General features: G+C 38.7%; 1 protein-coding gene across 2 annotated transcripts in view; it reads left to right on the top strand.

Moving 5' to 3' along the window:
* Scaper (S-phase cyclin A associated protein in the ER) overlaps positions 1 to 27,027 on the top strand; it is a 378,485-nt gene that overhangs the window by 152,101 nt on the left and 199,357 nt on the right. For both annotated transcript variants that reach the window (XM_038323850.2, XM_038323851.2), the window contains exon 21: positions 4,517 to 4,653. In XM_038323850.2, coding sequence (XP_038179778.1) covers positions 4,517 to 4,653 — 137 coding nt within the window. The remainder of the gene's footprint in view (positions 1 to 4,516; positions 4,654 to 27,027) is intronic.

Below are 27,027 nucleotides of genomic sequence, written 5' to 3'. Positions count from 1 at the left end.
AGAACCAGTTCCACAGTTCATTAAAGCAAGCTTTAATTAATTACTGACCAGGATGATCTTTCATCCGGGCCACTCCCTGGGATTCCCAGCTGAGTGATCCCAAAACATGTGTTGTAGGGCCTTTTGAGAACAAACCCATATGGCCACCCATATTTTCCCCATGGCTTGACTGTTATTTTCCAAGAACTACAACTCCCAGCATTCCAGAAAGTTGCAAGTTCCTTGGGCAGGTGGGGCTTACAGATTAACTTTAACTTTTAAGTCTTATAAGCACTAAGGGGAGGAGTAGACAGGGAAACCTACCCCTTCCCAAGAAGCATTTGCAACTGATACCTGTTAGCAAGGGGACAGTTGGTTTTCTCCAGTAGAGTGTCATTGGGTGTAGCAACCACTCCAGAGCAGGCCCGAGGCCCAGTAGGTGGCTAACACAAAATGACCTCAGTGATGTGTGTGTGTGTGTGTGTCTGTCTGTCTGTCTGTCTGTCTGTCTGTCTGTACTGTTTGTTTTGTCTTATCTTTTTTTGTTTTATTAGTTTTTTGTTTGTTTTGATTTTTGTTTTTGTGGAGTTTTGCTGTTGGTTTTTTGTTTTGTTTTGCTTTGCTTTTTGAAAGAGAGGATCTGGGAGGGGTTGGAGAGAGGAAACATGATCAAAATATTGTATGAAAAAAATTAAGTAAAAAAGTCCTTGGAAAACCAAAATAAGCAAACAACAACAACAATAATAATTAATCCGAAACTGGTGGAAGGTTGCAAGCTTCTCTCCTAAAGTCAAGATTGTTAGGTGGGGGTTGATGGAGGTGGTGTGGAAATGAAAGAAAGCAAAGCTGGCCTCTCCAGAGGCAGAATTGTTCCTTTAGTCACAATCTCAAAGGAAGTAGAGACTGGGCAAATGGCACTGGGGGGTTGGAGGATAGACAATTCCGTCTGCAGCATGCCCTGCAGCCTCCAAGTGGTGAATCGAATGGAGGTTGGTGTATTGGTCTTCCCTGAAGCCGCTTGGGTCCTCACTGGGCACAGAAGTTATCTGTCAAGTCCACTTTCCTGTTTGCAGTTTCTCAGCCCATCTGAGGCTTTTCCATCAGTAACCCTTTAAGATAAAGATGTCCATTTTTGGGGTCTGGAGAGATGGCTCAGAGGTTGAAAGAACTGGCTACTCTTCCAGAGGTCCTGAGTTCAATTCCCAGCGCCCACATAGTGGCTCACAACCATCTGTAATAAGATCTGATGCCCGTTTCTGGCCTGCAAGTATACATGCAGTCGAGACTCTGTATGCATAATAACACTATCAAAATTTAACCAGAAAAATTAAACAAGAAAAAGTTTGAAGCAGGAGCTAGGTTTAGTGGCGCATGCCTGAAAGCACAGCACCAGGAAGACCATGAATGTATTTAAGGCCACTGTAGTCTCTGTAGTTAGTTCTAGAAATGGGTTGATTTTTCAGAAGTACACTTATGTATCTACATGTATATTTACCACTTAGATCATTGCTTTTCATTAGTGCCAAAGTATAAAGGTCTTTTATCAAATCATTCCTTCTACGTGTGAAAAATTGCCTTTTGGGTGGAAGGTCTGTGAGTCTTCCTTTTTCCTCATTTTTTCTCCTCCTCCATTTTTATGATGCTATGAGAAGAAGAATATGAGCATGTTTCCGCAGTTGAAACTCATTTCCAAAGCTCCAACACAGAACACCAACAGCAGAGGCTCTACAGCCAACATCTGGTTTTGGTCCCTGTTCCTCCATCAAAGTTTTAACTGTCTCGCTTTGGACACTTTAATTATATACCTTCTACTTGCGCTCTAATTTTAGTTCTAAGGACTAAATAAATGGTTTTTTGTGTGAAACACTTTGCTAAGCCTGTATTGTGTAATAACCTTTATAATAGTGTTGTTTTCATTTGTTCATTTAACACATTAAAAATGTGTACCATATGCCAGGCACAATTTTTAACAGAAAATTTGTTTTATTGGTGACTATAAGTAAATATGTGCTGTTATGGAAGCTCTAGAAGAAAATAGAATAAGGAGATAGATAACAAGCAGTAGAGGTTATTGCTAAAGTGGTAGAGGTTTTTGGGTGGGGGGGCTTTTGGTTTTTTGAGAGAAGGTTTCTCTGTATAACAGCCCCCTGGCTGTCCTGGAACTCACTATGTATATCAAGCTGGCCCGAACTCATAGAGATCCACCTGCCTCTGCCTCCTGAATGCTGAGATTAAAAGCATGCACCACCACTGCGTGGCTAAGATTATTTTAGTTGAGAACATGCACATCCTGGTGAAAGACTATTATTGGCTAAGGAACAGCATGCAGAGTTCTGAGACGGTAATGCTTCGAGGAGTTGGAGAAGAGGAAACCTGATTGTGGTTTGACTGGAAACAAGTGTGATGGCTGTGGTGCGAGTGATGTCAGAACTTTGTGAACGAGAAGTACATTTTACCCTTGTATGATAAAAACAAACAAGTATATGTATGGTGTGTGTACACATAGGTGTGAGTGCAGTCACCTGTGTGCATGTGGAGGTCAAGGTCAGCTTCAGTTACCGTTCTCTATTGCTCTACACCTTGTTGGTTTTTTTATTTGTTTTTTGACACTCTCTCTGAAACCAGAATTCATTGTTTTCACCTGGACTAATTTGGTGGGGGCTCTGGTATCTACCTGTCTGTATCCTCAGAGCTAGAGCTACAGCCACTTGTTGCCACACCTATACCTGGTTTTTACATTGGTGCTGGGCTGCTAACTCAGGTCCTTATGTTTGCACAGCAAGCGCTTTGACCACCGAGCTTTCTGTCTAGTCTTGTCCCCCAAGTTTTTAAATACATTTATAGTAAACATATATTTAAAGTTATGACATTTGATTTTACAAAAAGGGTACAAGTATACTTCCCTCCTCCTCAGACTGGGGAAAAGGTATGTAAAGATCTTTTCTTCTAAATGTACATGATTTTCCCCCTTCTCATCTTCCCTTCTATGTTGCACCCCTCCAGCTCTTCCCTTGTTTTCACAGTGTCTCCCTCTCAGATTGATGGCTTCCTTTTCTTTGATTATTATGTAATGTCAAGAAGCCTTGTGATGAAAAAGTCTTGGGGAGGAGGAAGTGATCTATAGGGCAAAGGCTGGAAGAAAAATACGGAGAGTGGGCCTTGATGTTGGTTCCCTAACAAGGACAGTTTGCAGTTTGGTTAGGGTTGGTAAAGCATTTGCTAGACTCGTGAGTTCAAGAGAAACAAAGTTAAAGAGGTAAAGACAGAGAGGTTAATACACTTCCAACACATTCTGCTGTCCTAAGGTAGTAGCCTAGGGGAACAAGACAAAAGATCTTTTTGATGAGTTAAATTGAAAGTATTTAAGTCACTTAAGTAGAAAGAAAAGTGTGAAGAATCAGAGAAATAGAGATATAAAAGGGAGAGAAGGAATAATATTTCGTGTACATTTGGGAGTCTTAATCCTAACCGGAGCATGAGTGTGCACATAGAATAATGGGAAAAAGACAAAGTGTGTAGGCACATAGAGTGGTTGGTAAATTGGTCATGGGAGTATATGAAACTTCTAAATAATGCTTTTCTTAGTTAAAGAAACATGGGCTGCAACTGAGACATGAGCAGGGAAGGAAGGAAGAGGATAACATATACTTGAGATTTGAAATGTTGGTCTAAAAACACTTTCTAGGAAGATGAGCATGTGAATAGGCTAATAATGTATGTGTGCTCAAGTGCCTGGCATTTGTACTTGAGGTACAATGTCCTAAAACAGTGTAGAATTTGGTAGTTTCTCCTATAGATACATTAATCTTCTGTAGCTACAGACACAGAATAGGTTGAGAGCTAGATGTAGTGTTGGGATTTGCTGTGTAGGTGTGAATGAAGAGAGAGGGGGAGGATCTGAGTACCTGAAATGGGGTAGTTCCAGTGAGAAGGCATAACATCTAAGATGATGAGAAGGGAAGCAAATCAAATGCTGTATTCCAGCCCAACCGCAACTGTTTCTAGTGCTATATTTCCACTCTCCCTATGGCATGTGTTCTCTGAGATGACCTTTCTCTGCCTCCCCTCTCTCTACTCTTGTCCAGATGAACACATACAAATCCAGCATCTGATCAGACCCTATTCACCATTGAAAGCACAGCAAACACTGTGCTACCTACTTGCTGTCTTCCCTCTTCACCCTCAGTGAGTGCTGGCTTGTCTCCCCCTTGGCTCCTACAGCACATTAAATGACTAACTTGTATGGTGCTATAATTTTGTGTGTGTGTGTGCGCGCACACGCGTGTATTTTAACTTCCCCTTTGTACCTGTGTGTCCATGTATCCTTAGTGTATAGTATGTTTGATGTTCACCAAACGTTTGATGAGTCATTGAAAATCTCAAGTAAACAGATTCTTCAGTGTTTCTCAAAGCAACTGTGAAAGCCATTATTGTCTAGGAGTTACTTTTAGTTTCTTTTCCAACCTGTGTACTATTCTGTGGTCTTGTATTGTTTTAAAATATCATCACTGTCATCATTGTGTTTATTATTTTGCAGGAACATCTGTCTTTGAAGAAATATGTTGTTGACATTGTGATTGAAAGTGCAGCTCCATCAGAGCCTGTGAAAGATGGAGAAGAACGGCAAAAGAATAAGAAAAAAGCTAAAAAGATAAAGGCGCGGATGAACTCCAGGTAGCATAAATGTCCTTAAATTCAAAACAAAAGCTTTTAGGGATGGGTCATTTAGTTTAATGGAATTTAAAAAAATTAAACTTCTTTGCTTCAAAAAGCTTTGGAAATAACACTGATGAACCTAATTTATAGCCACTTTCTTTGATTGAGAAAGAAAGCAGAGTATTGATCCAAAGCCCTCACTTTCACCTGCTAAAGGGCTCTTCTTATAATTAGATGCCAAGGCCATGCCAAACTTGTGTCTCTTCCTGCATACAATAGTACATTTAAATATTTGTAAACTAAGCCTATTTTTCTTTCCAACTATTGATTTTTAAATGAAGTATCAAAGAAAATCAATAGCAATCAACAAATAGAAGTCAGTTGGCTGTGGTGTCAAAGCCCCATGACAGGGTTTAATTAATTTGGTTGCCTGTCACAAGAGGAAAAAGTTCAAGAAATATCTTAAAATGGAAAGCGAGTTATCAGACCTGTAGTTTATCATCAACCTCCAAAGTGACATCTGAGACCAGACAGCTGTGTAGTACATTACCTCACAAGCTGTAAGTGTCACATGGTGACTGATGGGTCTTGTTTGAGGACACAAATATAGTTCTTTCTTATTTGGTACCTGTAGGATTTGAGAGAAAACATTCTGAACCTTACCTTTTATCATGAATGTCCCAAAAGTTGGCAATGCTTAACCTGTGGAATTATTTAGAAAAAATGTGGAACTAGAATAACACCAAGTGATGCACTTGTCTGTAGTTCCCATGTCCAGATTGGGATCTGTCAAGGAATCTTTCAGCTCACAGAATCAGACATAACTTCAGAGTGATTTGTATCTTTGAAAGTGGATAGTTAGAAACCAAGTAATGGTTTTTCTGATTTGATTTCACAAAGAAGAAAGTGCCATTCATTGTGTATAATCTTGTTTGCGAATTTCTTGTGTATAATCTTTTGTTTGTTTGTTTGGTTTTGGTTTTGCGAGAAAGGTTTCTCTGTGTAGCTTTGGAAACTGTCCTGGCACTAGCTCTGTAGAACAGACTGGCCTTGAACTCACAGAGATCTCCCCACCTCTGCCGAGGCCTGTAATTAAAGGCATGCACCACCACCACCCGACTCTTGTGTATAATCTTAAAATGAGTTTTTATGGGTCGTTTATGCAAAGAACAGAAAAGACTTTCTTGGAGTTAGTATTTGCAGTTACTGTGTGTATCCTAAGAGTTGTTTCATAGTTTACTTCAGGGTGTTACTGGCTTGATTTGAAGTTTCTGACGAGAAGTTTTGACTGCCATCTCATGGATACTTTTTGTTTGGTTCCCTTCTCTTGTCTGTGTACACTCACCACTATGTCATGGTTGTATATGCCCTATACTTGCTGATTACCAAGTTTACACCTTTAAGTGAAATTTAACGTACCTAAAACAAAGTGCTCTCTGATATCCCTCTAACATCAGACCTCATTGTCTTCCCACTGCAAGGAATGAGCATTCTCTTGCCATTGTTCAGGTGAGAGCTCACTTGACACAAACTACATGTTCATTCTTACTTCAAATAAACTCACATGCTTTAAACTGTCTGCAGGAGCTCAAGCCAGACCCATTCTCATCATGGAGAGGGAAGGAAGACACTGGGTCTGGAAAGTTGATTCAGGTGACCCAGGTTCATTCATAGTACCCACATGGTGGTTCACAGCCACCTATAGCTCCAGTTCCAGGGATATCTGATACCCTCTTCTGGTGTTCTAGAACACCAGGCATGCACATGGTGCTCATACATACATGCAGGCAGATACTCATCTATGAAATAAAAGTAAATCTTTTTAAAATATAGACCACCTACATTGCCCTGAAGTTTCTTTGTCCCCTTCTTTCCTCTTTGTTTCCATCCCCTTCCTCCTTTCTCCTGACCTCTTTTCCACTCTATCTCCTTTTGATTTTTCCCCTGTGTTTCCCTTCTTCCCCTATCCCCGTATTTCCCTTCTTTTTTCTCTTCTACTTCATCTTCCTCTTCTCTATCTTCTTTCTCTTCCTATCCTTTCATTCCCATTCCCCATTTTCTTTCCCTACCTTCCTTTCTCTCCCATTTCCATTCCCTTTTCTTTTCTTCTCTTTTTTCTTCCCTCTTCTATTCCTTCCCTTCCCTTTCTGAGTGGATATTGAAACCAAACATGACAACCCAATACAACCCTGAGTTGTCCATCATCATCATCATCATCATCATCATCATCATCATCATCAATCATCTTAAGACAGTATCTCTCTGTGTGTCTCTGTCTGACCCTGAACATTCAACAGTCCTCCTGCCTCTGCTTTCCTGAGTGCTGGGATTATAGGTGGGCCTACCATACTCTTTTGTATGTCCTTATACTCATTTTCCTACTACTTTGGCCTTTGGCAATCACTTACTTTTGGTAGCTTGTGAGTCCAGGTCATAAAACTACCTCCCAGAGTTTAGGTCAGAAACCACAGCATAGCAAAAGAAACTTAGAAAATTTCTTATTCGCGGGGCTATGGAATAAATTTACATGTGCTTTTTGAGTCATGTTCTTTATTCTTCTGCCTCTCTTGTCCTAATTATCTATAATTTCTTAGCTTCAATTCTTTATGTATTAAAATAAAATTAAAAAATAATAAAATAAATCAATTTTATTTATTAAAATACAATTGAAATGCCACTACATTTTCCCTTTTTGTCTGAAATAAAGAAAAAGGCTAAAATTATAATAAGAAAACTATATACAATAAGTAAAATGACTGTATACAATATATACAGGCAATAAATACTTCAACAGTGTAATTCTTTTATCCTAATTGTCTATAATTTCTTAGCTCCAATTCTTTAGTTCCAGTTCTGTAGTTCTAAATCTTTTTCTAATTCTCTGTTTCAATTCGTTCTACATCTCTGTTCACCTAGCTTAAATACATTTTTTACAGAACGCTTGAAGCAATAATAAAAAAATTACAAGAGTTTTATCTCATTGATGAAAAGCACATTCCTTTGGATCAGTGATAAGGGCAGAGCCCTTTACCATGGCAGTGCAAAGTTTCAAGGTTTCTGGAGATCAGGGTCATGGTACCCAGAGAGACAGGCTATGAGACATAGTTCTTTTGTTAAATAGACTTGGCAAATGAAGAATTGGCATGAATTTTTAGGCTTCTTTATGTTAATAACCTTGGTTAGACACCTGCAACCCTTGAACTTGTGCATAGCTGTAAAGTTTTAAACTTATGATGCATTTACAAAACCCTTTAGTCTAGTTTGAACTTGCTCTACGGTAAAAAAGCTAATTGTGTGCAGTTTGACTTAGACTGAGGTGAAATTTGTTGTTTTCTTGTGTTAGTCTGAGTAAAAGGAACAAAGCAGTCTCTTAAGTGCCTCACAGTCCTCATGGGACAATAGATCTAATTATAAAACATATCTTAGTATATTTCTATATATCAGAATCGTACAGATTAATGAGAAGTCATCTCCTGACCATCCACAGATATATGTGTGCTCAGTAGATGTGATATTTCCAAAAGTTAAACACATAAACAGTGGGAAAATACCCAAAACTATTTTTAGGGAAGAAAAGAAGTGACTTGTGAGAGAAATTATAGACAGAGACAAACAATTATCAACAGCCAGTGACCCCATGGCTTTTTGAAGTGGGGCTCCCCATCAGAGAATCACTCATCTGATAGGTTGGCCTGTTGAACACTAGTTATCACCTTCTGTATACTTCTGTGGTTTCTGATAACTTACATGCTTTCTGTAATTATGAACTACCTTGTTGTTGCTCTATAAATTCTTATATTTAAAATCACGCTCTTTTGCTGATGTCTCTTGCTGAGTAATTTTTTCCAGATATATCTGTATTTTGGATCAATACAATTTGCTTCCCTTTCACTATTGAACATATGGATTATAGGATAGTATCAAAACATTTGTCCAGTTCTCTTTTAATAGACATAATTGAGTTTGTAGTTTAGACATTTTTAGTAAAGTCCATGCCAACTTACTCTTTGGTCAAACCTAATGTTTTCATTTCTTTTGGGTAATAACTAGAAATGTAATTGCCAAAATCCTGCATAGTGGTTGTTCTAATTTATTCTTGCAACACCAATCTATGGAGGTTCCAATTGCCCCACAATTTTTCAGCATTAACTGGTGCAGTTTTATGTTTTTAGCCTAATTCTAATGGATATGTGTCCTACTGATCTTCTAATAGCAGTTCACTGTGACTATTTATTGTTATTGAGGATCTTTTTATGTGCTTTTTAACCTCTTAAACCTTTTTAACTTTCTTTATGAAGCATGTGTTTCATATTTCTCCCCATTTTGAATAGTGACTTTTATTTTTTAGTTGTGTTTATACATTCTGGCTATACATTCTTTGGCAGATACATGAATTCTAATTTTTTTTCCTCACTGGGTATTGGTAGTACACACCTTTAATCCCAGCACTCAGGAGGCAGAGGCAAGCAGATCTCTGTGAGTTCGAGTTCAGCCTGACCTACAGAATGAGTTCCAGGTCAGCCAGGACTGTTTTATAGAGAAACCTTGTCTCAGAACCACCCCTCCCCAATTTTTTGTCTTAATATGGAACATATATATTTTTATTTGATACTTTTGAGTATCTGTGTGCATGTGGATATGTATGTAGATGTGCCTGCCGTGTGTGTGTGCCAGCCAGAGATAACTTTATGTGCTGTTCCTCAGGCACTGTCCACTTTGATTTTTAGATAAAGTCTCTGACTGTCTTAGAACTAACCACTTAGGCAAGATGGCTGGCTAACTGGCCCTGGGGATCTTTTGGTCTTTTCTTACCCAGCTCTGGGAATACAAATATGCACCATCTTGTCTGACTTTTCTATATAGCTTGTGAGGATCAAGTTGAGGGCCTTATGACTGCATGAGAAATACTTTACCTACTGAACTGTTTCCTCAGAAATCCTATATGTGCTAACTTTCAACAAGCAAATCCATCTGGCCTTGAACTTCTGAACTCCTGATTTTTCTACCTCTAACACTTAAATTCTGGGTTTTCAAATGTGTACCACTATACCCTAACTGAAAGATTTGAATTTTAATAATGCCTATTTCATCAACTTTTTTCTTTTATATCTAATGCTTTCTAAATATGTTTAAGAGGTATTTTCTGAGAAAAGCTTCTAAAAAAGCACCACGTGTTTTTTTTTAGTATGAGCCTTATTAATTTTAGATTTTTCATGTAGGCTTATGACTTATCTCAGATAGCTAATGGTAGTGCTAGAAAATGCAGATTCTGGTATATTTTTTTCACATAGATAGTTATCCTAGAACTATGCTTTGAAAATATTTTTCTTCATTATTTTATTTTAGCTTCTTGTTGATTTTTTAAGGCTGACATGTCTTTCTGGATGAGTCTATTCTAGACTTCCTGTGCTATTCTATGATCTCTGGTTTTCTGATTTGATAATTTCATAAAATTATTAATCAACCCTTTAATTGTAGAGCTGGATTTTCAGTTCTATTCTGATCCATTTGTATATTTGTCTATCTAAATTATCTTGATTGTCATAGCTTTATAGAAAGTCATTGAGTAAAGTGTCAGTTTATATCACTTGTACCCCTCCCTGCTTATATCACTCTCCCCTTCCAACTTCTCCCAAGCCTGCTGCCATGCTTCCTACTGTGGTGATCATAGACTAACCCTAAGAAACTATAACAAAGTCCCCAGTTAAATGCTTGCCTCATAAGTAGCCTTGGTTACGGTGTCTTTTCACAATAAAAGAACACTAGCATAGACACACACACACACACACACACACACACACACACAAACACATGCACACAATATCTATAACCTACTGAGCCCATTCAGCCTTGTGTCTGTATGCTTGTGTTCAGGGCAAACCACGTGGGATTGGACAACATATGTCAGAGCCCATCTCTGGAGGCAACTGATTCTCCCCATTTCAGCTGCCATTGAACACTTGCATCTTTACATCTACGTGTGGGACTTAGAATTTTTCATCTGCATTGGCATGTCAGCTGTTGTCATTATATTAGTCTTCATCATGTAACCGTATTGTTAACAGTTCATCAGAGTATTTTGTCTGTCATATCTAGGTAGCACAGTCTATCAACAAGAGGTGACTTGGGCCTCTGACTCTCAAAATTTTTCTGCTTCTTCTTCTGTAAATTTTTCTGAGCCATAGGTTTAGGGGTTGTATTGTAATCATATCAGTGGGGATGAGGCATCCCACAATCATTATTCTCTGTATTTTGAGCAGCTGTGTATCTGTTAATAGTTTTTATTTCTTGCAAAAAGCATGTTTGAGGAGTGAGAGCTACACTTACCTGTGAGTATAAGAATAGTTATTTAGAAAACGGAGCTTTTATTGGGCTAGGAAACTGGCAATAATAGGTTGTCCTATTGTGGCAGCTTGCATAGCACCTTCTGGTAGGTGAGAGCCAGTCCTCAAGGATGAAGCTTCCCGATCAGTTCTAGCTCAGTTCCCATCTAGTCCCATTTCTTCAACAAGAGGGCTTTACCTTCAAATTCTGGGAGGCAACCAAGGGCAAAGGCAATAATCTATATTGTCTTTAGCTCTCCTGACCAGCAACCATAGAAGATGTTCTGCTGAGTGGTGCTAGGAGTTTTCTTTCTTATTTCAAGGATCTTGGATAAAGTATTATCACCCCAGGTGGAGTGACTTCTTCAAACTTAATGTTTGTGTATGTACATGTATGTATGCATTATATGCAATCTTTGGTAAATATACAACAGTATCATTTCCTTATGACTTTTCAAACATCCTTGGTGTTATTAATCATTTTCCTACCCCTATAATGCCTTTACCACTTTGCAGTTCAAACCTCTTCACTTTTCCCAGTTACCCCTGCAGAGCACCTGCCATTCCCCACATAGAGCTCCCCCTACTCCCTTGCTCCCAGCTTCTTTGAGTCTCTGGATGCATTCTTTTAAAATTATGTTACTGTGATAAGCTTGTTAATAACTGTATAATCATGTATTGTTCATAGCAGTTTTATTTAGATATAATTCACATTTTATACAATTTACCCATTTTCAGTGTACAATTTGTTCTTTTATTGCTAGTCTAAACCATTACAATGCAACTTCTTTTGTATATATTGTTCAGATCCATTTTCTTGTAGTTTGAAGAGGACTCACTTTATGTTCATATATCTTACAGTTTTCTGGTGTATTTTTACTATCAAGAGAGTACTAACCACAGTCAATGAGTTCTCCTTATTTCCTGTGTTTGCATAGGGTTGAATTTTTAAAATCTAAAGTGTGTGTATGTTTCTATAGTGTTTCATAAGACTGAATTTTTCTTATCTTAATTGTGCATACATAATTTTACCAATGAAGTAAAGTTTTGGTGATTTGTACTTTTCAGTTTGATAATTTATTTCACCAAACTTGTTGAATTTTAGCACAAAACTACTAAAAATATCTGGGATTTCTACTGCTTGTACTGACTTTTTGGAACCCATTCTCTTTGGAGAGATACCTTTCTTAGCCTAGATATAATAAGCCTTGGTCCTTCCTCAAAGCAATGTCCCTTACCCTCTCTGAGGAGTGGATGGGGTGGGGTGGGGTGGGTTGGGGAGGAAGGTGGAGGGAATGGGAGGAGAGGAGAGAGTGGGAACTGGGATTGGTATGTAAAATGAAGCAAAGATAGGTTTTTAATTAAAAAAGAAAACAAAAATTCAGGGTTTTATTCTGTGGCATAAGAGGTTGTCATTCCATCCCTACAAGTCACAAGTTGAACAAATTCAGTAACTCTTCTATCTATAACACATCATAGCAGACCTCTCTCCTCTAATTGGGCAGAGAGACAGACCGATGATTGCAACAATGACAGCAGAAATTCATGACAAAAGCTTCTGTGGGGAAATATAACTTATGAGTCACTGAAGACTGCATGTAGAAAGCCATAGAGTTAGAAATTCTGAGCAGAACCCCATTGTGGTGGCATTTATACTGTTTTTGAGGTTACTTTTTACAATGTGACTGTTTTCTCAAAGTGAATATTAGAGAAAATTACCCTTTTGCTTCTAGCAAGAAGAAGGAAATGGAATTCCTTTTTAAAATGCTCCACAGCCCTCTGTTTTTAAGTTCTGCTGTGAGGAGATTGTATGTAATTAGGGCCTAACCATGCTGGGGTTTTATCACACCGACTGATACAAAAATAAGGAAAACACTCAAGTTTAACTGGCTGGAGGATTTCCTTGGGAAAAAAGTAAAAGTATCCAATTTAGCTCCATGCACTTTTGCATGTGGCAGAAGAGAAGTGCTCAGCTCCACCCAGTATATTAGTCATGTTCCTCCTAAGCAAGGGTGGAAAAGCTCGGAGACACGGTGTGTTTGCAGCTCACAGGCATGGGCTCATCAGTAGTCCTATATGTAATGATAGGACTGAAGAAGGCTCTCTCTATATCCACATTTTGCTACTAAATCATTAAAGCCTGACTAATAATAATAAATAAAATAATATTTTTTTTAAAACAATGTAATTCATCATGTATGACAATTTAGAAAAAATAGGCAAAGGAAAGGACAAAGACACTGGAGAAAGAAAGCATTAGAATCCGACTGAGGAATAGTAGAGGCTTGAAACGATAACATCATACTGGGAAATTCAAATAACCATGTCTAGTAACTGAATTCTTAGTGGAAAAAACCAGACATAATACAAGACAGATGGATAATTAAGTAGAAAAAATAGAAATTCTAAAAATTGCTGAAAAGAAAAACAAGAGGTGAGAAGGTGGGACTCTGTTTCTACTTGCCATCGTGTTTGTTGGCATACATAGTCTCTGTGATTTAGCTATTTTGAGACTCTGAAATTCATTGATGTCTTCAACTTCCAGGAGGAAGATTTAGAGAATGAAGTGGGTTAATTTCTCTCAGTTTGAACTTAATACAATAGCACTTAACCAAGGTTAACTCTTAATCAATAGTAGGCAGCCATATACACATTCTAGTAGTTTGTAAATAGTTTGAGGATTCCAGGGTGAGCAAAAATAACTTTCTCCAGTAAAGTCCTCTGTACTGATTACTAAGTTTTAGTGATCAGACAGGTAGGAAAAAAGGGTGCAGTCGCTACAGAACATTGCCTGCCATCTGTTGAAAACCTTTTCTACTCTGCCTAAAGTATATGATCATGGATTTACAAGTGGCCTCAAGCACTTTCTTTCTCCATACTCTTTATCCTTCTAGAGAGCTAGACATGAAAGACTTGGTCCACCAAAATATATCAGTATACATACATACACACACACACATATATATATATGAAATATATAAATATATATAATGTATCAACAATACATATATAATCAGAAAGGGACTGCACTTGCCAAGGAAACGCTCAGGGTCAAGCAAGACTTCAAAAGACCTTAAGTCACACCAATCATGGTACAGAGACTGTACAAAAAGATACCTAAAACAAATACTATCAAAACAATAAACTTTATGCATGTATAAAATCTGACTTACTGAATTTTCATACTATTAGATTCAAACATCTAGTTTTCAACAACAAAGCACAGGGTATACAAAGAAACAAAAAAAAATCAAGTGGAAATTCCACCTATAAAAGGAATTCCTGTCAAACATATGATGATTGGTCAGATATTAGGGGAAAAAATTCAAACAACTGTCTTAAAAGTTTGAAGAATTAAAAGATAATGTGAGGTCATGAATGTTGTGACTTAATAGAATGAAATATGGGTAGAGACTTAGAAAGACAAAAAGGGAATAAAAAAAATCTGGAGATGACAAAAGCAAGCCAAGATAAGAAAACAAAAAGCAAAGGACATGACCAACAAGACAAAACAGCAGCCTACAGAATGAGGAAAACAAACAAAACAAAACAAAACCTACCTCACTGCAGAAATTCAGAATTAGGAGTGAGCAGTCTGAAGTTGCGAACAATATAATAAAAAGTACAGAATTTGTTGACTAAGAAATAAGAATGAAGAAAATCTAGCAGTATGCAGAGCAAACATGGCCATGTAGCAAATATATACATTCTACCAGTTTACCAAGAAAAGAAACTGAAAATCAGGCATAGAATATTTGAAGAAGTAATTATTGTAACTATCACACACTTTATGGTAGATGTGAGTATAACATTCAAGAAGCTCAACACACTCTCCAAAAGATGAACTCAAAGATATTCCCTAATGCCTTATCATCAAACTTAACAAAAGACAGAGAAGGACATGTGAAAACAGAAAACGAAAAACTCCAGAATTTTATAGCATCATACCATTCAAAGAAAAACTAATAGAAACCCATCCCAAACTCTTTCAAAAAAAAATGAAGAGCACTTTTTAACCAGTTTTAACCAATATTACTGTTACACCAAAAGCCAGGCAAAGTCACTATAACTAATCACTGATGTCTTTTGTGGACATTGATCTCATATCTAAAAGAAAATGCTATCAGGCCATATTTGCCAGTGTATTTAAAGAACTTTACATCAAAACAATGACTTTTTCCCTTTCAATTCAAAGATAGAGCAATGTATAAATTTTAGTGTAATGTACCACAAAACTAAAAGAAAATTCTTGGCAAGATAGAATAAAAATTTTAAAAATCAGTAGAGTTACCGATCAAAATCTTAGAGGGCATATAATACATAGTGATGAATTACTGGGGGCATTCTCTTCCATATTATTTAGTTTTCTGTCACTGTAACAAATACCTGAACTTAATTATAGTTTCAAAGATTTTGGTTTGTTTTGCACATTGGCCCTGTTATTTTAGGACTGTAGAAGTGTAATATAGCATATACAGAAGCCTAGTGATCTCTTGGTGGCCAGAAGTTAGGAAGAGAGGAAGAGGAGATGCTAGTGTCCCAATATCCCCCTCTAGAACACAGCCCTAATGACCTAACTGCCTTCCACTAGACAGCATGTCCTATAAACTCCACTAATTCCCAAGAGTGCTTAGGCCGGTGCATGTGCCTATAGGAATATGACCTCTGTGGGACATTCATGATCCAAACTGTTGACACTTTTCAATACTAAAGAAAAATATGTTTATTGCTGTTATCTCATTTCAACATATTAACAGGGTTGAGCAAGGAGGAGTTGATATAAAGATCATAAAAGTATATGATAATTTTGTATTCATTTTTGTGTTGTGTTTTTTAGGGGGTATTTTTGTTTTGTTTTTATCTATAGTCAAGAATTCTGTCTGGTATACTGACTTTCATAAATGGAAGAGAAATACTATCTTATATATAAAAATTGAGTTTGCTTTTAGCAGACTTACCTTTGGGAAACTCTCCAGGGAGTCCTTCAGACTAAAATGGCTAAGGGGTCTGTGTGGAAGAAGAGGTGGGAAGATAAGAGTCAGAGGTGCTTGACAACTCCAAGGAAGCAGTATCTTTTAGACACAACAGGGATCATAAACATATGAATTCACAGAGACTATGACAACGTGCTTATGAGCTGTACAAGTGCTGTGGGATAACCATTTGGTATGCTATGACTATATGTTGCTCTCATTGGTTGATAATAAAAACTACCTTGGCCAATAGCAAGGCATAATATAGCTGGGCAGGAAAGCCAAACTGAATACAGGGAGAAAGAAGGGCAGAGTCCAGAGAGACTCGAGATAGCTGCCCAAGAAGAAAGATGCCAGCAGACCAGTAAAACCCATGGCCATGTGGCAATACATAGATTAATAGAAATGTGTTGATTTAAATGTAAGAGCTAGTTAGTAATAAGAACAACCATAGAATAAACATTCTGCAGTTAAAATTAAGCCTCTGCGTGATTATGTAGAAACAGTTACAGGAGGCAGATCTCTGTGAATTTGAGGCCAGCCTGATCTACAGAGAAAGTTCCAGGACAGGCTCCAAAGCTACACAGACAAACCCTGTCTCAGAAAAATAAAAACAAAAACACACAATCAAAACAAAACAAAAAAAATCCGACAAAAACTTATTATGGAGAAGATAGGTGGGATAAAAGTCTCAACCCCTAACCAAGAAGCTATTTGCAGTTGATAGCTGCTGGGAGAGGGAAAATGAGTTCTCTCCATACATCAACCACACACCAGAGCAGGCCCCAGGCCCAGGAAACAAAAATGTACTGCATGGTTTATGTGTCTGCTTTGTTTTGATTTTCTGTTTTTATTTTAATTAAATTTAAGTTTTGTGCAAATGTATGTGTTTAAGAGAAAGAATATGAAGATTAATTGTTGGGGAGAGAGGATCTTGGAGGAGTTGTGAGAGGAGAAAAATATGGCCAAAATATATCATATGAAATTTTTAAACTTTAAAAAGTTTTAAAAATGTGGAATTGAATTAGATAGTAGCTTGAATCTTTGTAAAAACAAAAGCACATGGCTTATTTTTATTTATTTTATCAGTATAAGGCATTATTATGAATTCAAATCAACTTTGATTTATCTAAAATTTTTATATCTGTATATTCCTAAAATGTATGTCCATGAGTGTGTCACTTTAGAGTGACGGTATGTTCTGTGAAATGAGTTGTTGATGACTTTGTCATTGTGTGGATACAATGTGTATTATGTACTCAACCCAAGGTGGCATAGGTTTATTATTTAGTGTGCCCTTTTGATACAATCAAGAGGTACAATAAACACAATATTGACAAGTCTGCTACCAGGCAGTGGATGTTGTTTTACAGAAAGCATTTTTTTTTTTACTAAATTGAATTGATCCCAATGAAAATAGAAAAAATATAAATAAGAACAATATGCTACATATAAAAAACAGTAACATTGTCATGTATTACTATTATCAAGTATTTTATATTATACATAATTTTATACTCTACACATTGTATTTTTTGTATAGTAGGGCTTTACACTAGTAACAGGACCAACCAGGGAAAAATGCACTGTGTGACACACTAGAATGTCTATATCATCATTAGTAATAGGAATTTTTCATCTCTATTATCACACTTGGGTTGTTATTGACCAAAATGTTGCATGTAGTATACACTAGATTTTTTTTGATAACCAAACGTTATGAAGACAACTATTCAGGTAATTATAAAATTCAGTGTTTGTATATCTTGGTTTTTACCCTCTATTTTTCCTGTTTGGTTTTAAAGACAACAATATAAAACACTACTCTAAAACTGTGTCTGTGAAAACACTGTGTATCATTTGCACAAATGGCTCACCATATCAGTGGTATCCATGGATTCTACCAAATGCAAACAGAAAATATTTGAAAAGAATATATCTGTAATAGTTGGTCAGTTTTTCATAATTGTGACAGCATTCCTGTTGAGAGCAATATAAAGAAAATAATTGTTTTATGTGACAGTTTCTGAAGTATCTGCCCATTATAGCACACATATGTGGTACCTACGAACATGTTAACATCTATCCATACATATACCACACCATACAGTATATTCATGAGAGTTTGGGGACAGAAAATATTGATTTAGCATTCTAAAAAGGAGTAATGGAGTTATTAAGAGGCAAAGGTAATAAAACATGTAGAAAACAATGGCAAAACAGCAGTAGGAAACTTTTCTATACTGGAATTATATGAAATTTACATACATTAAATTTTTCAGTGAAAGGTACATGTTTTCAGAAACAGTTTTTAAAACCACATTGTTTCTTTCAGAGAATCACTTCAGATATAAACATGTAAATATATTCATGTAAAAGGACATAAATATATTTCATATAAACTGTACCACAAAAAAGTATACTGGTAAAGTAACAGACTCCATGGAAAAATGTTGCAACAGATTAAGAATACCATTCTTTTACTCTTAGGGGAGGAAGAGTTTGTATTTGTGAGTGGGTCTTTGGAGCTCAGAGGGCAGTCTCATGTGTGGGTAGTTACATTCCAGCACTTGGATACAGGATCTCTTATTCACTACTCTGTGTATCTAGCTAACTGGTCCACTAGTGTCTTGGACTTCTGTCTGGACCTTCCATGTTGCTGGAGGAACACTGGGTTTATAGATTTGTGCTATCATGCATGGCTCTTCATGGGGTGTAGAGGATGAAACTTGGGTCCTTAAACTTTTTTGGCTAACACTTTACTAATAAGTCATTGCTCTCACTCACACCTAACATTTAAGTTAATAGGCTCTTTTTTTTTTTTTTCGAGACAGGGTTTCCCTGTAGTTTCTAGAGTCTGTCCTGGAACTAGCTCTTGTAGACCAGGCTGGCCTCGAACTCACAGAGATCTGCCTGCCTCTGCCTCCCGAGTGCTGGGATTAAAGGGGTGTGCCACCACCGCCCGGCAATAGGCTCTTCTTCTATTTTCAAAAAAAAAAACAATGGGGAGGAATGGGTGTATTAGCTCAATATTACTTCATTGCTTTAGTGAGACATTTCTTCATGGTGGCTATCCCTCCTGCTCTGGACTAGCTTAAACATTGATGGTGGCAAAGAAAGGGAAGCATGGATTTATATGGACCTTTAGGGTGTAGTCAGTAAAACAATAGAACAAGTCTTGGAGGTTTGTATCTGCTTATTTCCAGTCTGTCTCTGAAGTTAAATGAAAATTATTTACCTGTATTTAACTTTAGACTATGTATCACTTTTTTTTTCCTAACACTCTGCCTTTTTCTCAAACTAGATTCCTTTTTGTTCTTATTGAGCTATACATTTCTTCTACTCCTCTCCTTTCCTCCCCTATCCTCTTCTACTCTCTCCTGTCACCACCATGCTCCCAATTTATTCAGGAGATCTTGGCTTCTTTCCCTTCCTATGTAGATCCATGTATGTCTCTCTTAGGATTCTCTTTGTTGTCAAGGTTCACTGGGGTTATGGATTGTAGGCTGGTTTGTCTTTGTTTTATGTCTAAACGCTACTTATGAGTGAGAATATATGATATTTGTCTTTCTTGGTCTGGGCTACCTCACTCAATATGTTTTTTTTCTAGATCCATCCATTTACCTGCAAATTTCAAGATGTCATTTTTTTTACCACTGTGTAGTACTCCATTATGTAAATGCACCACGTTTTCTTTATCCATTCTTCAGTTGAGGGGCCTCTCGGTTGTTTCTAGGTTCTGGCTATTACAAATAATGCTGTTATGAACATAGTTGAGCACATGTCCTTGTGGTATGATTGAGCATCCTTTGGGTATATACTCCAAAGTGGTATTGATGTGTCCTGAGATAGGTTGTTTCCTAATTTTTTAGAAGTCGCCATACTGATTTCCAAAGTGACTATACAAGTTTGCACTACCACCAGCAATGGAGGAGAGTTCCCTTTACCCACATTCTCTCCAGCATAAGCTGTCATTAATATTTTTGATCTTGGCTATTCTGACAGTTGTAAGATGGAATCTTAGAGTTGTTTCGATTTGCATTTCTCTGATGACTAAGGATGTTGAACATTTCCTTAAGTGTCTTTCAGCTATTTGAGATTTGTCTGTTGAGAGTTCTCTGTTTATGTCTGTACCCCATTTTTTATTGGATTATTTGTTCTTTTTTTTTTCTCTCTCATGGTTTATTTTTTTTTATATTTAAAAATTTCCATCTCCTTCCCTCCTCCTCCCCCCTCCCTCCCCTCCTCCTCCCCCTTCCCTCCCCTCCTTCTCCCCCTTCCCTCCCCTCCCCTCCACCCATACCTCCCCTCCCTCCCTCTCAAGGCCAAGGAGCCATCAGGGTTCCCCACTCTATGCTAAGACCAATGTCCTCCCAACTCCCCCCAGGTCCAGGAAGGTGATCGACCAAGCTGAGAAGGCTCCCACAGAGCCCGTCCATGAAGAACAATCAGAGCCCAGAGCCATTGTCCTTTGCTTCTCAGTCAGCCCCCGTTGTTGGCCACATTCAGAGAGACGGGTTTGGTGCATGATCCATCAGTCCCATTCCAACTGGAGTTGGTGATCTCCCATTAGTTCTGTCCCACCGTCTCCATGAGTGAACGCACCCCTCTTGTTCCTGACTTTCTCCCTCAAGTTCTCGCTGCTTCTGCTCCTCATCAGGACCTTGGGAGCTCAGTCCAGTGCTCCAATGTGGGGCTCAGTCACCTTCCCCATCTGTCGCCAGCTGGAGGTTCGCTCACGGTCCTGACTTTCTTTCTCATGTTCTCTCTCCTTCTGCTCCTCATCAGGACCTTGGGAGCTCAGTCCGGTGCTCCAATGTGGGGCTCTGTCATTTTCTTCATCTATCGTCAGGTGGAGGTTCTATGGTGATATGCAAGAAATTCATCAGTATGGCTATAGGAACTGGCCTTTTCAGGCTCCCTCTCCTCAGCTGCCCAAGGAACTAACTGGGGGCGTCTCCCTGGAAACCTGGGAACCCCTCTAGGGTCAAGTCTCTTGACAACCCTCAGGTAGCTCCTTAAATTAAGAAATATGCTTCCCTGCTCCCATATCCACCCTTCCTATATCCCAAGCACCCCATTCCTCCGAGCTCCCCCCGTTCTCCCCTTCACACTTTTCTCTCCCCATCTTCCCTTGGCCCAGTCTTGCCCAACCCTCAAGTTCCCAATTTTGCCTGGCGATCGTGTCTACTTCCAATATCCAGGAGGATTACTATATCTTTTTTTGGGAGTTCACCTTCTTATTATCTTCTCAAGGACCCCAAATTTATAGGCTCGATGTCCTTTAATTATGGCTAGAAACCGAATATGAGTGAGTACATCCCATGTTCATCTTTATGGGTCTGGGTTACCTCACTCAGAATAGAGTTTTCTATTTCCATCCATTTGCCTGCAAAATTCAAGATGTCATTGTTTTTTACCGCTGAGTAGTATTCTAGCATGTATATATTCCACAGTTTCTTCATCCATTCTTCCACTGAAGGGCATCTAGGTTGTTTCCAGGATCTGGCTATTACAAATAATGCTGCTATGAACATAGATGAGCATATGCTTTTGTTGTATGATTGGGCATCTTTTGGGTAGATTCCCAATAGTGGAATTGCTGGGTCCTGGGGTAGGTTGATCCCGAATTTCCTGAGAAACCGCCACACTGCTTTCCAAAGTGGTTGCACAAGTTTGCATTCCCACCAGCAATGGATGAGTGTGCCCCTTACCCCACAACCTCTCCAGCAAAGGTTATTATTGGTGTTTTGGATTTTAGCCAATCTGACAGGTGTAAGATGATATCTCAAAGTTGTTTTGATTTGCATTTCCCTGATAGCTAGGGAGGTTGAGTATGACCTTAAGTGTCTTTTGGCCATTCGAACTTCTGTTGAGAATTCTCTGTTCAGTTCAGCGCCCCATTTTTTAATTGGGTTAATTGGCATTTTACCGTCTAGTCTCTTGAGTTCCTTATATATTTTAGAGATCAGACCTTTGTCAGTTGCAGGGTTGGTGAAGATCTTTTCCCAGTCAGTAGGCTGCCTTTGTGTCTTAGTGACAATGTCCTTTGCTTTACAGAAGCTGCTCAACTTCAGGAGGTCCCATTTATTCAATGTTGCCCTTAAAGTCTGTGCAGCTGGGGTTATGCGTAGGAAACGGTTCCCTGTGCCCATTTGTTGTAGAGTACTTCCCACTTTCTCCTCTATCAAGCTCAATGTGTTCAAATTAATATTGAGGTCTTTAATCCATTTGGACTTGAGTTTTGTGCATGGTGATAGATATGGATCTACTTTCATTCTTCTACAGGTTGACATCCAGTTATGCCAGCACCATTTGTTGAAGATGCCCTCTTTCTTCCATTGTGTACCTTTGGCTCCTTTATCAAAAATCAGGTGTTCATAGGTTTGTGGTTTAAGATCCGGGTCTTCTATACGATTCCATTGGTCAACTTCTCTGTTTTTATGCCAATACCAAGCCGTTTTCAATACTGTAGCTTTGTAATAGAGTTTGAAGTCAGGGATGGTAATGCCTCCAGAAGAACCTTTATTGTATAAGATTTTTTTGGCTATCCTGGGTTTCTTTTTTTTCCATATAAAGTTGATTATTGTCCTCTCAATCTCTGTGAAGAATTTTAATGGGACCTTGATTGGGATTGCATTGAATCTATAGATTGCTTTTGGTAGAATTGCCATTTTTACTATGTTGATCCTCCCAATCCACGAGCAGGGGAGATCCTTCCATTTTCTGGTATCCTCTTCAATTTCTTTCTTCAAAGACTTAAAGTTCTTGTCAAATAAATCCTTCACTTCCTTGGTTAGCGATACTCCCAGATATCTTATGCTATTTGTGGCTATTGTGAAAGGTGATACTTCTCTGATTTCCCTCTCTGCTTCCTTATCCTTTGTGTATAGGAGGGCGACTGATTTTTTGGAGTTGATCTTGTAACCTGCCACGTTACTGAAGGAGTTTATCAGCTGTAGGAGTTCTTTGGTGGAGTTTTTGGGGTCGCTTATGTATACTATCATATCATCTGCAAATAATGAAAGTTTAACTTCTTCCTTTCCAAATTGAATCCCCTTGATTCCCTTATGTTGTCTTATTGCTATTGCTAGAACTTCAAGCACTATATTGAAGAGATAAGGAGAGAGTGGACAGCCTTGTCGTGTTCCTGAATTTAGTGGGATAGCCTTGAGTTTCTCTCCGTTTAATTTGATGTTAGCTGTCGGCTTGCTGTAAATAGCTTTTATTATATTTAGGAATGACCCTTGTATCCCTAATCTCTCCAAGACCTTTATCATAAAAGGGTGCTGAATTTTGTCAAATGCTTTTTCAGCATCTAATGAGATGACCATATGGTTTTTTTCCTTCAGTTTGTTTATATGATGGATTACATTGATAGATTTTCGTATGTTGAACCAGCCCTGCATCTCTGGGATGAAGCCTACTTGATCGTAATGGATAATTTTTCTAATGTGTTCTTGGATTCGGTTTGCCAGTATTTTATTGAGAATTTTTGCGTCAATGTTCATGAGTGAGATTGGCCTGTAATTCTCTTTCTTGGTTGAGTCTTTGTGTGGTTTAGGTATCAGGGTAACTGTAGCTTCATAGAAGGAATTTGGCAGTGACTCTTGTGTTTCTATATTATGAAATACCTTAAGGAGTATAGGTATTAGGTCTTCTTGGAAGTTCTGGTAGAATTCCGCATTGAAACCATCTGGTCCTGGGCTCTTTTTGGTAGGGAGGTTTCTGATAACAGTTTCTAATTCTTCGCGACTAACAGGACGATTTAGAGCATTTACCTGGTCCTGGTTTAACTTTGGTATATGGTATTTATCTAAAAAACTGTCCATTTCTTTTACATTTTCCAATTTTGTGGCATACAGGCTTTTGTAGTAAGATCTAATGATTCTCTGAATTTCCTCTGTGTCTGTGGTTATGTCCCCCTTTTCATTTCTGAACTTATTAATTTGCGTGTTCTCCCTCTGCCGTTTGATTAGTTTGGCTAAGGGTTTGTCAATCTTGTTGATTTTCTCCAAGAACCAGCTTCTTGTTTCATTGATTCTTTGGATTGTTTTCTGTGTTTCTATTTTGTTGAATTCTGCCCTCAATTTGATTATTTCCAGTCTTCTACTTCTCCTAGGTGAGTCTGCTTCTTTTTTTTCCAGAGCTTTCAGGTGTGCTGTTAAGTCACCAATGAGCGCTTTCTCCGTTTTCTTTAAGTGGGCACTTAGTGCTATGAACTTTCCTCTTAGCACTGCTTTCATTGTGTCCCATAGGTTTGAGTATGTTGTGTCTTTGTTTTCATTAAATTCAAGAAAGACTTTAATTTCTTTCTTTATTTCTTCCTTGACCCAGGTGTGGGTCAGTAGTTGACTGTTCAGTTTCCATGAGTTTGTGGGCTTTCTGGGGGTAGCATTGTTGTTGAATTCTAATTTTAATCCATGGTGATCCGATAAGACACAGGTGGTTACTAATATTTTTTTGTAACTGTGGAAGTTTGCTTTGTTACCAAGTATATGGTCAATTTTCGAAAAGGTTCCATGAGCCGCAGAGAAGAAGGTATATTCTTTCCTATTTGGGTGGAATGTTCTATAGATGTCTGTTAAGTCCATTTGGTTCATTACCTCCATTAAGTCTTTCAATTCTCTGTTAGGTTTCTGTCTGATTGACCTGTCCATTGGTGAGAGAGGAGTGTTGAAGTCTCCAACTATTAGTGTGTGTGGTTTGATGGCTGCCTTGAGTTCTAGAAGTGTTTCTTTTACATAAGTGGGAGCTTTTATATTAGGGGCATAGATATTCAGGATTGAGACTTCATTCTGATGGATTTTTCCTGTTATGAGTATAAAGTGTCCCTTTCCATCTCTTCTGATTGATTTTAGTTTGAAGTCAACTTTGTTGGAAATTAGTATGGCCACACCCGCTTGTTTCTTAGGGCCATTTGCTTGATAAACCTTTTCCCAACCCTTTACTCTGAGTAGATGTCTGTCTTTGTGGTTGAGGTGTGTTTCTTGTAAACAGCAAAATGTTGGATTCTGTTTTCGTATCCAGTCTCTTAGCCTGTGCCTTTTTATAGGTGAATTGAGTCCATTGATATTAAGTGATATTAATGACCAGTGGTTGTTAACTTCAGTCATTTTTAGTAGTAGAGTTTGTGTGTTTCCCTTCTTCTAGTTGTGCTGGTGAAGGGTCGCTAGATGCCTGAGTTATTGTGGGCGTTGTTGGACTCCTTGGTTTGTGATTTTCCTTCTATTACTTTCTGCAAGGCTGGATTTGTGGCTGCGTATTGTTTAAATCTGTTTTTGTCCTGGAATATCTTGTTTTCTCCATCAATGGTGAATGCAAGCTTTGCTGGGTATAATAGTCTAGGCTTGCATCCATGTTCCCTTAGTGTCTGTAGCACATCTATCCAAGCTCTTCTGGCTTTCATGGTTTCCATTGAGAAATCAGGTGTAATTCTGATAGGTTTCCCTTTATATGTTACTTGACCTTTTTCCTTTGCAGCTCTTAATATCTGTTCTTTATTCTGTATGTTTTGTGTTTTGATTATTATATGGCGTGGGGATGCTTTCTTTTGATCCAGTCTATTTGGTGTTCTGTAGGCTTCTTGTACCTTCATAGGAACATCCTTCTTTAGGTTGGGGAAGTTTTCTTCTATAATTTTGTTGAATATGTTTTCTGGGCCTTTGAGTTGTAATTCTTCTCCTTCTTCTACCCCAGTTATTCTTAGGTTTGGTCTTTTCATGGTGTCCCAGATTTCCTGAATGTTTTGTGTTAAGAATTTGTTAGATTTGTTTAGTTCTTTAATCTGTGAGTTTATTTCCTCTATAGTATCTTCAGAGTCCGAGATTCTTTCTTCCATCTCTTGTATTCGGTTGGAAATACTTGTCTCTGAAGTTTCTGTTCGTTTACTCAGAGTTTCCATTTCCAGTCGTCCCTCAGATTGTGTTTTCTTCAATACCTCCATTTCATTTATCAGGTCTTGTACTGTTTCCCTTACCTGTTTGATTGCTTTTTCTTGTTTTTCTTGTTTTTCTTGGGTATCTTTGAGAGATTTATTTATTTCGTCTACCTTTTTGTTTGTCATCTCCATTTCTTTATGGCAGTTTTTTACCTCCTGTTTAAGGTCCTCTATTATTTTCATAAAGTACTGTTTAAGGTCGGTTTCTTCTATATCTTCTGGGGTAGGGTGTTCAATTCTTGTTGTTTCGGGATGTCTGGCTTGTGGTGATGTCATGTTGCCTTTCATGTTGTTGGAGGAGCTCCTGGTTTGGCGCCTGCCCATCTCTTCCTTCAAAGGGAGCCCGGAGGCGTTTGGTGTCCTAGACCAATCTTTGCTGTAACTGAAACTGGTTGGATCTCCCCAGTGCCAGAGGAGGACCTATTCCTTGCAACACAATCTGAAGAAGCCCGCACTCCCTTGCAGGAATCCTCAGACCTGCCTGGAGGCCAGAGTCTGACTCCTCTGGGTGGATGGCCTTAGAACAGGAGCAGGACACCTGAGAACACTAGGGAAAGCTTGGGAGACACAGGGACGGGAGAAACAGACATAAGCCTGCAGAGGGAAGTGGGGGTAGGGGGTCTGTGCTCTCTTCCAGGGCAGGTTGCCCCAGGGTCCGCATTCACTCACCAGTTCAGATGGAATGTCAGGGCACAGGATCAGGGATTCCAGGCAGCCCAGGGTCGCAGCCCCGACAAAAGTGCCAAGGTGGGGGCAGGGCGGGATGGAATACCACACAGCGAACCTGGCAGCACAATCTGAAGGAGCCCGCACCCCTCCGCAGGAATCCTCAGACCTGCCTGGAGGCCAGAGTCTGACCCCTTTGGGTGGATGGCCTTAGAACTGGAGCAGGACACCCCAAAGAATGATGGATCCTCTGGCAGACTGTCAGGTCCCCTTGCAGGCCAAGCAGCTCTCAGACAAAGGCCTACCTTGCCCCGGGCAGTCAAATGAAGGAGGGGACCTCCCACCGGCCTGGGTGCACTCAATTCCAGGTCCCCAGAGCCCAAACAGGCTGAGCTATGGGATTTTGTGTCCCCAAAGACGGGAGGATGAGGCAGGGGGAGGGGGGAGGATTCTGGGTGCAAGCTGGGAAGGGACAGGAAGAGAGAGGCAG

This window comes from Arvicola amphibius, chromosome 3, assembly GCF_903992535.2.
Source record: "Arvicola amphibius chromosome 3, mArvAmp1.2, whole genome shotgun sequence".
In the NCBI taxonomy this organism is placed as follows: domain Eukaryota; kingdom Metazoa; phylum Chordata; class Mammalia; order Rodentia; family Cricetidae; genus Arvicola; species Arvicola amphibius.
The sequence above is the reverse complement of the archived record's forward strand: the minus strand, read 5'-3'. Positions and strand labels throughout refer to the sequence as shown.